The sequence below is a fragment of the Enoplosus armatus genome, chromosome 13 (assembly GCF_043641665.1).
Source record: "Enoplosus armatus isolate fEnoArm2 chromosome 13, fEnoArm2.hap1, whole genome shotgun sequence".
NCBI lineage: Eukaryota > Metazoa > Chordata > Actinopteri > Centrarchiformes > Enoplosidae > Enoplosus > Enoplosus armatus.
In genome coordinates this window covers 11496390-11510942 of record NC_092192.1, presented here as the reverse complement: position 1 = coordinate 11510942, position 14553 = coordinate 11496390, and the positions used below count along the sequence as shown (strand labels likewise).

Here is a 14553-nt window from a genome sequence, read left to right as displayed (position 1 = left end):
AGAGCTTAAGCAAGACTTTGTGGAAAACGTGCATGTTGCACTATGGACTATTGTTACTGACAGTGAGTCATAAATCAAACAATACAGTTAACGAAAAAACCCAAGCACACACTTAAGTAGAGTATTAGCAATGGCTGCAGCAGTAGCCAATAAAGGAGGCTTGTGTGACTGGAGCAGGATTGATTCCCTTAACATGTTGAGAAGAATAAGGTGCGTAAAATACTTTTTTTTCCCACAAGGTGAAACAAAGCACCTGAGACTTTCCCAGAAGTGGTCAGTGTGTGTGAGTTAACAACTCTTGTCGGGTCTAACTGACCTTTCATGACCACGTGACCTGACCTGACTGGAGAGGCGAGATGTAAATACTAATTCCCGGGCAGGACAGGCCCCCAGGCCTCATAGACAACAACCTATTTGTGTGAAACCTGAGCACTCAAATGGTGCGAAGATGCGTGCACATGAACACACAACCCTGCACGCTTACCAAGGCCCTTGATGAAGCTGATGACACTAGCCCTGCTCCATTTAGTTGGCACTTCCATGGTGCAGACAGCCAGACAGAGAGACAAGGGTACAGTGGGTGGAGGTGGGTAAAATGGGTAGAAACAGTGGGATGGAGGAGGAATGGAACACTGGGAGAGGGTAGGAAGCTGAGGAGGGGAAGCTGAGTGGTTTACAAGGTGTAAAATACAGCACCCATGACTGACAAATAAAAGTAATTCCTCGCAGGAGATTAGCGGCACAGACGTTTTTAAGTCTTTAACATCCAACTATTCCGCCATGACGGTAACTACAGACATCAGAATAATGTCTGGCTCAGGCACTGGGCAGGTTTAACCAAAGCTGTGAAGCTCCATCCTTCAGAAAATGATAGGCAGGTAAAGTGCAAGACGTGTGCCTGAGGCGAGAAATAAAACTCTCATGACAGCTGTATCCCACATTCAATCCAAATGAAACAGGAAGATATGCTGTATCCACAGACCAGAAGAGCCATGGCCAGGGTAAAGCTGCCCAAGTGAAGACGACTTAACGCCTCAGAGCTGCCAGTGTTGCAATCACAGAGGAAGAGTAGGTGTCTTCTCAAAATAACAGACAAGACAACCAACTTAATCCGTCTCGAGTGAACTCTACCAACAGGGATCAAGAAATATTCCACTGTGCTGCTCCAGCAGAGACTTAGGTAGATCAGACGCTGCGTAGGGCCTCATGCTTGAGAGCTATATGAGCCGGTTAACCAACTATCAGTTTCAACTTCAACTTCAACAGCTTCTGCTCCGCCTCCGGCCTGCCATCACTTCTCCGTACGACAGCTCCCGTGACCTTGGAATCCGTGCATTGGAAAGTTGTGTTGAAATGAAGTACTTCTTTCAGAGTGGTTTTGTGGCTGTCCTTTAGGCTAGTTGTCAGTAGCAGTTAAGTAAAGTCTGCTCCTTGTGGAGGTCTGACCAGAAGAGTTGGGTTGGAATTTCAACACTGCCCCGAGAGAGAGGCAAGGGGAGGAGGGAGGCGCTATATATAGACCACTGGAGGTCACTCTCTTACATACCCACCACTCCCACTGACCCCTACTCATACACAAGTACACACAAACACACACAAACATACACACGTACGCGACAATTTTCCGGGGCAGGCAGTGACAAATCAGGAAAACTCAGTAATGTGATTAAACTACAAAGCAAATGGCACTGATCTAATTTAGTGAATACAAGGTTGACTCTTAACAGAGATAATATGTTACAGCTTCTCAGTGACATGAATTTAAGGGGTGCGTGTATGTGTACATGCATGTGTTTGTGTGAGCCATATGCATGTGGGTGGGGAAAGAGAGGAGAGTAGGAAGACCTAACGTGCCAGATAGAGATGTCAATATAACACACCAGAGCACTTCCCAGGACCCTCGCAGACACTTGCCTGACTCAGCATTTTAAGAGATGAATCAGCAGAAATCTGTTGTGTCTAGTCAATACAACTTGGTTTAATCACATTTTATATCCTAAAAGGTTTATTTAACATACTGTGTGAGCAAGACTGAGACAAAGAAAGAAAGAAGCAAGATGAGTATTTTCTGACATTTTACAGACAACAAAATTAATCAATCGAGACAATAATCATCAGATTAACCAGTATTGAAAGTAGCCGTTAGTTACAGTCCTAGTAGAGAGACGAGTTTACATGTAGATTCAGGTTTACCATCGTCCATTACGTCATACAGACAAACAAGCATACTGAAGCGATGAATCATGACTAACATGCATTGTGAGGCAGAATGATAACACACATGTACACACCCTGACGCATCAAGAACGCAGCTATCAAACATAAGTCGTCATATAGAGGTTGAAATTAAGGCCAAGATGTTAACTTGGGTTGGTAGGCATTTCTTTTTTCTTGGATTGTAAAAAGACAAATCAATCCTGTACTGCTTGTAAGTTTTGTTGCCAGTGTCTAAGTAAGATGAGTCACTTTTAAAAGCACAGACAATTACCACAAAAACACACTGACTGTCCTCTACAAGACCTAGCAGAACCAAACCTGTATGTTGTCAGAGGAGGCAGCTGACAAACTCTCATTGTGTGATTAATATGTTCCAGCATTTTCATTGAGTTACTGTTGGTTGCATTTTAACTAACTGACCCATAGTCAGTTAAATATGAGAGCTGCAGCAAAGGTAAATCTGTACTTGAATCACATGCATATACAATTAAAGGATTTGACATATAACTGAAAAATATAAATTATGTTTAAGTGTTAAGTATAATTCAAAATATAGGGCCTCCTCTACTCATATGCTTACAAACATTACAGATGTAAACAAACCCTTTAGAGCATAAGAAAATGATCATAACTTAGATTTAGCTGACAGGTTACATTACCGTTTCCACTTTGATAGTGGGGTGATCCCTTTGTTTACATTTCTTTTACCCATCAATACCACGAAAGAATGAAAACTAAACACTGGAAAATAAAAATAAAAAACTAATAAAATCTCGTTGAGTTATCTTGTTGCAGTTATGCGTGTGTTGATACAGGCCAACACATGATTATTTCAGTACGGCTGGCATGGGATGGAACAAGTTCAACTTGATGAGGTCAGCTCTATCAAACAGTGACTTATGCTTAAAGCATAAACCTAACATGAACTTATCTGTTTCTTGGTTATGCTCTCTTGCCTTCTGACTGCCATCATTATCATGACCTTGGATGAGACAAACCTACACGACTGAATTAGGTCCTATAGCTGAAAGAAGGTGGAGATGAAATGAGGAAACAAATACTCATCTCATCACGGTCCCTGTGATTTATTTCTTTATGACTTCATCATAAATGGCTGAGGGGGAGCCATCAACACATCCCCTGCAATTCCTCTGTAACCCTTACATCAACATAACACCTGCTGACAGTAACCTTCAGCACACCCCTAATATATGAGCTCCACACAGCTGCCCTGCTAACCATACACACATACACACACACACACACACACACACACCAAAACGTTTTTAAGGTATCTAATGAAAGGGACATGTACAACACGAAGAACATTTAGCAACAGAGCACACAGAGGCTTCTGCTTAAACTAATCACAGAAAACTACCCATACATACATGTATACATGCACAAAATGAAACACAGGAAGTGTTCAGTCAATATATGAAAATCACAGAGGCACAACAATAGGAGAGCCCGCTGGCTGATCTCTGCATCCTCTACATCAAACAGAAAAACATTGATGTTACAGTAAAGGTAAAGTACAGGCAGCAAGGTGATGGCTATATTAGAGTCCCATTGGTGAAATAAGATAGCAGTGCTTTCTGCTTACTGTAACGTCTCAGGTTTATGAGCCCACTGCTGAAAGTGGGGGAAAGTACAGTATGTCCAGTTGGCGACAGTCGGGGATGATGCTGCTGGGCATTCATCCCAGACATCCCAGTCTGTGAGTGACATACAGTAGCTTCATGTTCTGCTTGGTAAACACTGACTTTCGGGCTGTAAACAGCACATGAAGTAGGGTTGACGTGATAACACATGTAAACATACGGTACAGATCTGTTTTATAATTTTGGTTGAGCTGTGTTTCTGGTACAAAGATTATAACAAAGTCAAGACTTCTTCTTTTGCTGAGTAATGTGCTGTATAATTCATATAGAAAACTGCTGAGGAGCCAGATTTACCCTCAACTAACCCCTGGAGCAGGTCTCTCTCTCTCTCAACCCCTTGCCCTCCATAACTCCATTACGTAACATTGCCAAATATTGACAGTGTGGATCATGCTGTATGCTGCCTGTTTTTCAGTCTCATCCACGCTTAACACACACACACAGATACACAAACGAAGCATAGTCTGTACACTGCAGGATCTACTGACGACTCGTCGGTCTGCTACACATCGCATTTGTTTGGCATACCAGCAACAACAACTGTGATGCGCTAGCTGTACTCACTCCCTCCCAAGGACTTGAGCAGAGACTTGATGCTGATGTCAAAGAAGCCTGAATCCTGCTGGCTGGTCGCCATGGCTGCAGAGGCTATGTCGCCACGGTGACAGACAGCAGAGGGGGGACAGGACGGCAGGATGAGGCGTTGCGGACAGAGCAAGTGAGAGAAAGAGGAGTGCGCTCCGAGAGAGAAGGAGAGAGGGATGCGGGTGGGCAGTCAGCGATGCGGATGTTGCAGCTGTCTGCTGCTGAGTGTGTGTGTGCGTGCACAAGAAAGAGTGTGTGTGTGTGTGTGTGTGTGTGTGTGTGTGTGTGTGTCAAAGAGAAATAAAAAGAGAGCGGCACTCAGCCTTGGTTCGCTCTGTGTTGCTATCTTGCTGGCTAACACCCCCCCATCCCCTCTCTGTTTTGCTCTCTCAGGACAGTGATACACAGATGTTGGTAGACGCAAGCAGCCAATCCTCTTAGAGGAAACACGGGGGGTGGGGGGGGCAGTCAATAGCACTGCACAGAGGGATCGCAGTTAATAGAGGTAGAGAAGATGGGAAGGAGGAAATTACTGAGTGAGGGACAATGACGAGACAGTGGAAGGAGGGATACTGTTGTAATTAAGATGAAAGAAAAGGGCAGCAACGTAATGTTTCCTGATTGCTGGTTTCCAGTTCTGTCTCACAAGAAGTGCTGAGTTAGCATGCTGCAAGCCCACCTCGGCCAATGAGAGCCAAGAGAAGCATTGACAAGCAGTCAGCACCAATGAATAGCCAGGAATAATAACTGGTCAATAGCATCACTGCCTCACACGTGCCCGAGTCCATACTGCACATAACATGAGTGTGTTGGACACTATTGTCCCACAATGCAATGCACAATAAAAACTGAGAAGAGATCTGATCCTTTTTCATGTTCCTGGAGCTGTCTCAGTTTTATTTTTTGTCTGTCATTTCTGTGTCCAGAATTTTTTCTTGCAACATACATTACAAGGTGCCCTACGTTCTTTATGAAGACTGTTGAGGCTGTATGCAGCTTGAGAGGAGGACCTGCAGACAATACTCAGGGCTCACAAAGAGTGTCAACTCCTCTGCATTTTCCAGTAAAAAATATAGCTGTTTCTATTTAAAGATAATACTCCTAAAGAGACACTAAAACTGATCATCAACCAAAGACAATGCAGTAAAAGACAGTGCTCTTTGTAATGAAGATAGAAATAAAACATTATCTACTGAGTTTAAAGGCTCATTGTAGACATTGGAAATGGTAGTTTCTAATAAAACCAAACCTACGCCCTTTATTATAGTGCTCTGAAAAATTCAACAATGGGACAAAACACTTTCTGCCAACAATCCCACAATGCAATGAGCCACATTTTATGGATGCAATAATGACCATTGTGTAACTCCACACCTGTCAATGATGACAATGATTCCTAAGTGTCCGAAATTTACTGAGTACACTATTAAGCTTTTATTATATAGAGAGCAGTGAGGGAGTGATTGAGGGAGTGGTTTCGGACACAGCCATAAAATTAATTATGGATCATGTTGACACAGCTCCAAGAGCATAACAACCTTTTGGGAAACCTTTTGCTTTCCTTTGTTTCCAAATTTGACTTTAAATCTTCTAGAGCGCATCTTGTATCATTTCCTCTTCAGAGAAAACAATTAATTTACATATTTCCTGCAAAAACAGTGTGCTATGCAGATTAGTACATAGTGTATAACCAGGTCAGCCAGAAGTTTATTTCCTGAGGTAGTCCATTGGTTTGTCTCCAGCCAATGTGTGTGAATTTTTATAGTATGTTTATCCAGGTATATCTGAACAACTCACTGAGTAAAAGTCTAAAAGCCCAGAAGAGATTGTATTTTACACGCCCCAATCCATTGGGCTTTATGTGTTGGACAGTATCGGAGACTATATCAAAGACTGTTTGATACTGAGCCATGTGAGATATCCAAAAGGCAGTTTGGAGACATAAGATTGGAAATACTCTGGAAGTACTCGTGCACAATGAACAACTGTAACAGGCGTGCTCTAATGGGAACTAATGGTTTCCACCTGGGGACTGTCTGTCGGTCTGTAGTATCAATCTGCTACATTTTAAGTTTTTGGAACGGGTTTGGGAGGTTGAATCTGGCTGGGAAAAACGAAATGTGTAGAAAAGTGAAAGGGAAATTAGTTTTTAAGCCACTGCCGTTTCTGACTCTCAGAAGTTGACAGAAAAGACTTTCTGCTGTTTGGCCTTTAAAGTCAAAGTACTCACAATGCTTCAAATTGTGTACTAAAGATCTTAAGGATGTCTGTGTAACCAGTACTATACTAGTACGATACTGGAGTTTTGAGGCCGGTACTGATATGAGATATTGGGGATAGTAATTTTTCAAAACATGACATAAACAACAATCTTGATATGGTTCCCTTAGATTTGTTTTTCTTTTAAAAATTGTGGACATTTTCTGATGAAAAATCAGTCAGTGGACCAAATTTAGCAAAAGCTGACAATGTTTCTAAATTACCTCAAACCTAGTTTGGCATTTCTGTAATGTAATTTATTTTTACTTATAATACACATATATCTGCAATAAGCTAATATCTGGACGATTTATCTGTCTAGCTCTAACCAGAACATTTGCTTTAAACCAACAGCAGGAATACATGATGATGATGATGATTTAGGTGATGACAGCAGTAACATGGGGTGTCACTGCACATATAATTAACTTGTTTGTGTCACTTGCATTTCAATACAATGTTAATGCTTTGCCAACCTGCTTAGCTAAATTAACAAGTAAATTAATGTTTTGGATTCATTCCAGGTATGGCACCTGATGCATGAAGCTGGCTGCTCTGTTTTCAAACAATCAATATTTAATGCTGCCAAGTGCCAACTTGCCATCTCTGCTGTTTTGCGTTGTGTAATGTCAAAGAGTAGACAGAGACATGGTGTGAAATGTAGCCTAAGAAATCAATTGAAGCAAAACAGTCAGCTAGTGTTGCCCTACCATTTGCTTATCCTAGCTTGCGGGATTTTAGTGAGTAAAATAAATCAGTTAGTGGGCTTGCTTGATGAAACATCCTTTACCATTTCACTGGTTTACCACCCCACTCGGTTTTTAATTTGTTACGTCCCTCCTTGAAAGGTCAAATAAATTGGATTTCCCTAAAACACAATGTATAGACTCATCCAAAAATAATCCCTCTCAATCATCAATTATGACCTAATAGAGGTGTGTGGCGGTGTCTGCATCTGCAGAGACCCTGCTCTCTGTCTATATTTTTTATTTTGCTGTGTTTGGGACGTTTCTGGGCATCAACCTTTGGGCGGTGGATGTGTTGCCCCCAGCCAATAACAGCACGCAGGGTGTGAGGGCGGAACTATAAAAACATGGCGACCAGTTGCCAGATTGTGAGCACAGAACCGAAAAAAACAGTAAGGACAGGCCAACTTTGAATGTTTACAAACTGCAACCAACAAATCCTATTTTTTCTGTAACTTTGTAGGCCAACACCAACACTTACCATCACTTCACTTATGGCTGATATTAACCTTCCTCCCTACTGCTGTGGTTAAATTCTTAACAGATTATTTAATAGAGATTAAGTAACGTTTCTGACTGAATTCTCTCCCTCCGCTTTAAACAGTCACATATTCCCTCAATCATCTGTCTAAGCAGAAAGGTATGATGGCCATCCTGGCAATGATGCTATGGTTGGGTGAGTAAGAGTGGAAGTACAAGTGGATAATTAGGGTCATCATGTAATTCCCTGGACGAACTGCGGAAGTGCCACAGGACATGTGAACGGGTGAGGGGAGGGAGAACCGAGGCAGGAAAATGAGAGTGAGGGGAGGGTGGGAGTAAAAAGTGCATAAGATACAGTATCATGCAAAGCTGCAAACTCACAGGAGAGCTACCAAGCACAAGATGGCCTGGTTCACATTAACAGACAATTACAGTCTAATCTCAAAGGAGGAGAAATATAGCCAGAGAACCACTGCAGACCTATTCCTGTCTGCAACTTCTGCTTACTCCATTACTGTCATTATTGGGCCAACAGTATCAGCAAATAACAATGTATGCCTTTGTGTTGACCTGCTTACTGATTCATCCAATCAAGCCAAGTTGACAATCGCAGAAAAGCAAACAAAATATGATTTTCAACGTGTTCTCCTGCAACTGTCCTAACGTCCCATGTAAGTTTCTGTGTATAAACTCCACTTGCTGATGCACCAAGCAGCTGAAGTCAAAGATGACTACTAAACAATATTTAGCCGAGCTCTGTTCTGTGTTATCTCAACCTCACTGTGACCTCATCTCCGTGTCTTCTTACTCAAGAGGGGTATGAACATGCCAAGGATTACAGTTTGTTGACCCTATCCCTCACATTTCTCATTAGGTTAAAAAGTTAAGAGTGCCAGCTGTGGGACTATGGGAGGTTTCAGTTGTTATGTATGGGCAAACTAAACATGACACATGCAGTTTTTGTGTGAGAGGGAAAGCTGCGGGCGAGGCCAACATTTCTTGAGAGATTAAATGGCAAAATCAAGAGAAACAGAAATGTCCAAATTAAGGAGCAGTTTGTCTCTTTATTCTCTAAATGTAAATGAGATCTCTCTATGAAGAAGGTGCAGCTGCTCGGTTGGGCAGAGAAACGTGCGAGTGGAGTGCAACTCATGTCCAAGATATGAAAATGTATTCAAATTCATGACCTACGATGACAATATGGGCACACTTGCCACAGAGTGACATTCATTCAGCTTACGAATAAAAATCCTGGACATAAAGACACACACACACACACACACACACACACACACACACACACACACCCTTATGGAGCTCCTAGGATTCCTCACATTCTGAGCAGGGGCCTGGGCATGCCAGCTGTTGGAATGTGACTCCTCCACACACACACACAGCGCGCACACACACACACACACACACACACACACACACACACACACACAGCCATACATGCACACATATGTACATATATTCATACACGCACACAGACAAGCGCACAACATTTACATTGCATTGCATCTCATTTAACCTGAAATTAAAGACGTGTTTAATCTTTCTTTTGAAGGCATTTTAAGCAGTCGCATAAGTAAAAATGTATTGACCAAAGACAACACACATGTGGTCACACACACACACACACACACACACACACATTGAGGGCAAGGAATCATGTCTGGCCTTTCTGGATATGCACTAGACACCAGCTGTACTCAAAGAGAATTTTTTATTTATGTGGATGTCCACTCAGTGTTGATGGTAAATGTAGTCAGTTGAAGCAAAAAATTCCCCAGTGCGTGCTATATTTGCCAAAAAGCCTATATTGATTGATTAAGCTTCTGATTGGTTTCTTGATTATTCAATTAATCATTTGGGTATATAAGATGTCAGAAAATGGTGAAAATGGTGCTCATCATGGTTTCATAAGGCTCAATGAGATGTCATAAACTGACCAAAAACCAAAGACAGTCAGCTTACAATCACATATGTCAAAGAAAAGCAGCAAATCCTCACACTGGAGAAGCTGTAACTGGGAAATGTTTAGTGTGTTATCTTAAAAAATAATTTAACAATCAATCGATTGTCAAAATAGTTCAAGATTACATTTCTGTCAGTCAATTTCAGTTAAACAAGACAACATTACTACACATGTGCCACTCATCCGTCTTTCACATATGTTCATCTGACATGTGGTTGTGGGTGTTAGCTGGTCCATCATAGCACAGCAGATGAGTACACACACACACACACACACACACACACACACACACACACACACAAAATAGCCACACACAACCCCAGAGGGACTGTTTGAGGTTCACAGTTCACACAGTGGTGTCTCCTTGACACAGCTGGGTTAATCAAATAGATAACTCTTGGGAAGAATGTGTGTTTGTCAGTGGTTGGTTTTCATGCCAGGCATACCTGTCTCCCCAACATCAAAACCTCAGTCATGCACATTATCACAGCATAGAAGTCCCATGATATTCAATTTAGTGGCATGTCTTGTGTCGACAATTTCACCTTTATGATCTATGTGCTCACTTATTGAGAAGTCGCTGTTAATTGCTCCTGAAAGACATGTTTGTGCAGGTGGTACTTGGTTACACAGGCACTACCTCACTCCAGATTTCCCCTTTCACTGTACGCCCACTTTTCTCTCTTCTTTTGAAGTTCGGCCAAATCTCACTGAAATATGTATAGTCAGATACAAAACGACTCCCAAAACCTTTCTGCTCTGCTTGCCTTGATATGCTATTATCTGAAAAGTCAATTCTCCTGACTTTTCGTTACACGTCTCTCTAACATGATCCTTTTGGTGTCAAAGGTTCATTGTAAAGACACTTAGCCTTGAACTCTTTAGTCTTTCCTTTCAACTCCTTCCTCACTATTATTGGTTGTAATGTTGGTGACCGAGGAATAAAGGATTACTCACTCTGGATAACACCATTAGCTAGGTTAATGAATGTGAAAATGTACTGAAAGTGTAAGGCCTCCTTTTGATTTTGACCTGACTGCTTTCCAAGAATAGACAGAAACACTAGATCTGTTTGTCCGTTGAGAGAACAACTGATACTATTGTAATTTTTTACAGAGTGGACAAGGACAAAGGTCAAGTGTCACAGATAAACAGGTCATCCTGCAACAATACACAAGTCAGCTAAAATGTTGTGTATACATATAGGTATTTTAATGTAAAATCAGTAATATCTCAATTGAATTTAACCACACGCCCTGTTCTATCATACTTTGACTGACAACTTAAGGTCTTGGCGTTCCCCGACAGTTGGAAGTGTTTGGACATGAAATTCCCAGAAGTTAAGGTAAGCTGAGAAAGAGTGAGTGGTTTGGGCAAAAAATACTGCTCTCACATCTGACTCCAGAACCACACAGGCATGTCTTCTTCGTTCTGTAGTATAAGGATTAGTGGAGTAATCTTATGGTGTTTTCTCAAAACACAGAAGGTATCACTTTTCATGGGGTCTACAAAAGCCACAACAAAGACACTTGTCAAGTCGAGTCCTCAAGTCACAGCAAAGAAGAACCTTGTTATGGCATACATGGAGAGACGGAGGGTGTCTAAACAGGTAGTAAGAGATCTAAAACTTTTTCAAATCCCAGGTCGGATAAAAACCCAGCCCACATTCCAGGGGAGTTGAGGGTCATTATTTCGGCTGGATGTTCAACCAGCCTTTCTACCATTTCCAGCCTGAGAAAACCCTCAGGTCATTGCATATTAGCATTCACATTCAAACAAATCAGGATTATTTAAGAACCAAATTGTTTGCGTTTCACTGACTCCTTGGATAATTGTTCTCTCCTTGTCTACTCTTCTCATCGCCACTCTAATATTGGCTCTTAAAAACAAAAACAAAAGATCCCAAGCTTGTTTGCACGTACCTCCAAGGATCCTTGTCCTCTTTCTGGACCTAGACTGGATCTTAGTAAACCTCCCGGTGAAGTCACTGGGGTCAAACATGTCCAACGACAGAGAGGCAATACGCTCCAGAACTATCCCATCTTGGCCTTGGCTCTGGTTCTCCAGATCCTGGTCCTGACCTTGGCTCAGAGAGTGGCCATCGCAGTGGTCTGAAGCGCCACTTTCAGCCCCAAGGCTGGTAGTGCTTCCTACATCTTCTAGAGACATGTCTCCACTATCCACGAGCCGCAGGAGCGCAACCCCCTCCGTGTAGTCTACTGTCAAAACCTGGCCCTCCTTGGAGCTAGCAAGGAGACACTACATGATGATTTGACAGTAGACTCAGCAGGAAAAAAACGAAAAAAACTTGTTCCAGAAAAGCAACACTTAGAAAAAAAAGATTTAAACAGACTGTTCAGGCAGTCCTAAAATCCCTGTTTTCATTTTCTTCATCTCCTTTTTGCCCACATTTTGGTATCCAATTTCTTCTCAAGGGTTTCTTCTCTTTTGTCGAGTTCATTCAATCCAGAGACAGTGAGCTCATTGCTTTGTTGTTACAGACACACAGCTCTCCTGAGAGTTCAGGTTCTCCTCTTGAGAGCACGTTTCTCACTCTCTTGCTTCAGATAAAAAAAAACAATCTCTGTGTCTTCTTTTGTTTGAGAGGCAATTTTATTTTCTGTAAAAGTACAGCTGTCTTCTCCTTATATGCCCTGTTTTTGCTCTCACCTGTTCTTTGTTTCGGTCTCTCTGTGTCTTTTTCACTCCTCTGAGTCTCTGAGGCACAGCTCTGTTTCTCCACTCTCAGGTGGTGAACAAGGGAGGGATCCAATTCCAACAACGCAGCTTGATTGGTTGGTTTGGGAAGTTTGGGTGGTTCTCTTATTCCCTCTCCCTCTCACCGTCTTCTTTCTCTCTTTTTTCTCTCCCTGGGGGTTTTTCCAACTACCCCCCTCCTGTCACTACGGACTGTTTGGCAATGAGAAAATTATTTCTTTTTCGTGTCCTCGCTCGCACACCTGTTTCCTTCCTCTTGTTTCATCCTTTCCGTCTCACATGGTAGTAAAGCACGATAGAATGGCATGCACCTACTTGATTCAGACAGTCAACACATGGCATGTGGGTGTGAGTAAGAGTTAGAGTCCCTGTACTCACTGGTCGAGGCTGTTTAGCCAGTTACAGTAACCTCAATGTGTTAATGGTGTAGGATTACTGAGGGCAGACACACCCCTTTACAGAAGGGGGAAACAAAGCCAAACACAAACAGGAAGAATCCTACACACAGGGACAGAGAGTGTTTTTGTGAAAGTTGTCTGTTAGCAGATGTATTTTAAAGATTAATTTGAAGTGGCATTGTCAAGCAGTTTCAAATCTGCCCCCACAGCTAGACAAGTATGCATTTAAATACTCATCTGTCTTACTGAGGAGCTGGTTAAAAAAAACAGTGACAACTGCATGTATGGAACTGCTGTCCATATACAATGTCATGGTGTAAATAGTAAAAGTAAAAGTCATTCTTTAGGGCAAACACGTTCTAGGTCTGATCCTGAAAAGGGACCAGGAATTAACCAAGGTCTCAAAACCCAAATTACCTCCCTGCCTCTTATCTACCAAAAACAAATCTGACAGGAAATACAGTGTACTGTTATGGTCTAGCCCTAATTACATGTGGTCCTGTAATGCTGGCAAAATCAGGCAATCTTCACTCTCAATGCTAAAATAAGACATGGACCCACTCCCTCTTTAAAAGCAATTTTACTAAACAAATATTGCTTAACAAAAGTCTGTTGTAACATCTTCCATACAACCGTTTTCAAAAAAGTAAATAGGAGCCCTTTTACATACAAAACTGACACTAAAGCAGTATAAATTATTCAGTGTTCTTAAACAACAAAGCCAGTCATTTGTATCTCTTCTTTAACCCTCGCTTGGTTCTCATAAATACACTTAAGTTCATCCCGTATTTTACTCTCTTTCTCTGTAGGTAGGGGAGGTAGTATCTCTCAGGAGATACCTACCCTGAGGTGACTTCCTGCTGTTTATACCACTATTGTCATGACATCAGCTCCATTAAAAACTTCACCCGAGAGCTCATGCGTGAAGGTGTGAAAACAACACAACTTTCATATCCTTTTTTAAAAGACAGAAGTTTAAGTAAATATAGTAAATAACATGACAGTGTGTCTATGCTGTGATCGGGGCTACAGCACGTGAACAGCACAGAAAAACATATGAACACAACATTTGATCAGCCTTAAAATCTTAATCTGTAGTTTTCTTAAAGCATGTGAAAAAATCTGGCTGGAGGATTAGGTACTTTCACTTTCTTGCAATGTAGTTTCACTGGCTTAAAATAAATATCCCTTAACATGAAGAATATTAGAGATATTTTTCTCACTTCTTTAGAGAAAGATACAACTGTGAGTGAGATTTTTAAATTGACACTTTGAACAGTTTGCCACAGTTTATTAAAACATGTTTCACCATCAACCGTCTGTCAAGGAAATAGTTAAAGGTGGCAAACAAGCACAGGGAGGCACGGTGCCAAAGTCAGTTAGAGAGGCGTGCCATCCCCTAGGGGAATACAACAGCCAAGTATTAAGACAGACTCAGTCTTACACACACACATACAGGAGATTGTTTTTGTCCTTTCATTAACTGACAACTCTAGCCAGCCAAT

At 41.7% G+C, this 14553-nt stretch overlaps 1 protein-coding gene across 1 annotated transcript in view; it reads right to left on the bottom strand.

The window, feature by feature from the left end:
- fryb (furry homolog b (Drosophila)) overlaps positions 1-12101 on the bottom strand; it is a 52484-nt gene extending 40383 nt beyond the window's left edge. Inside the window, exon 1 of the mRNA XM_070916687.1 lies at positions 11855-12101. Coding sequence (XP_070772788.1) covers positions 11855-12101 — 247 coding nt within the window. The remainder of the gene's footprint in view (positions 1-11854) is intronic.
- Between the last annotated feature and the right edge of the window lie 2452 nt (positions 12102-14553).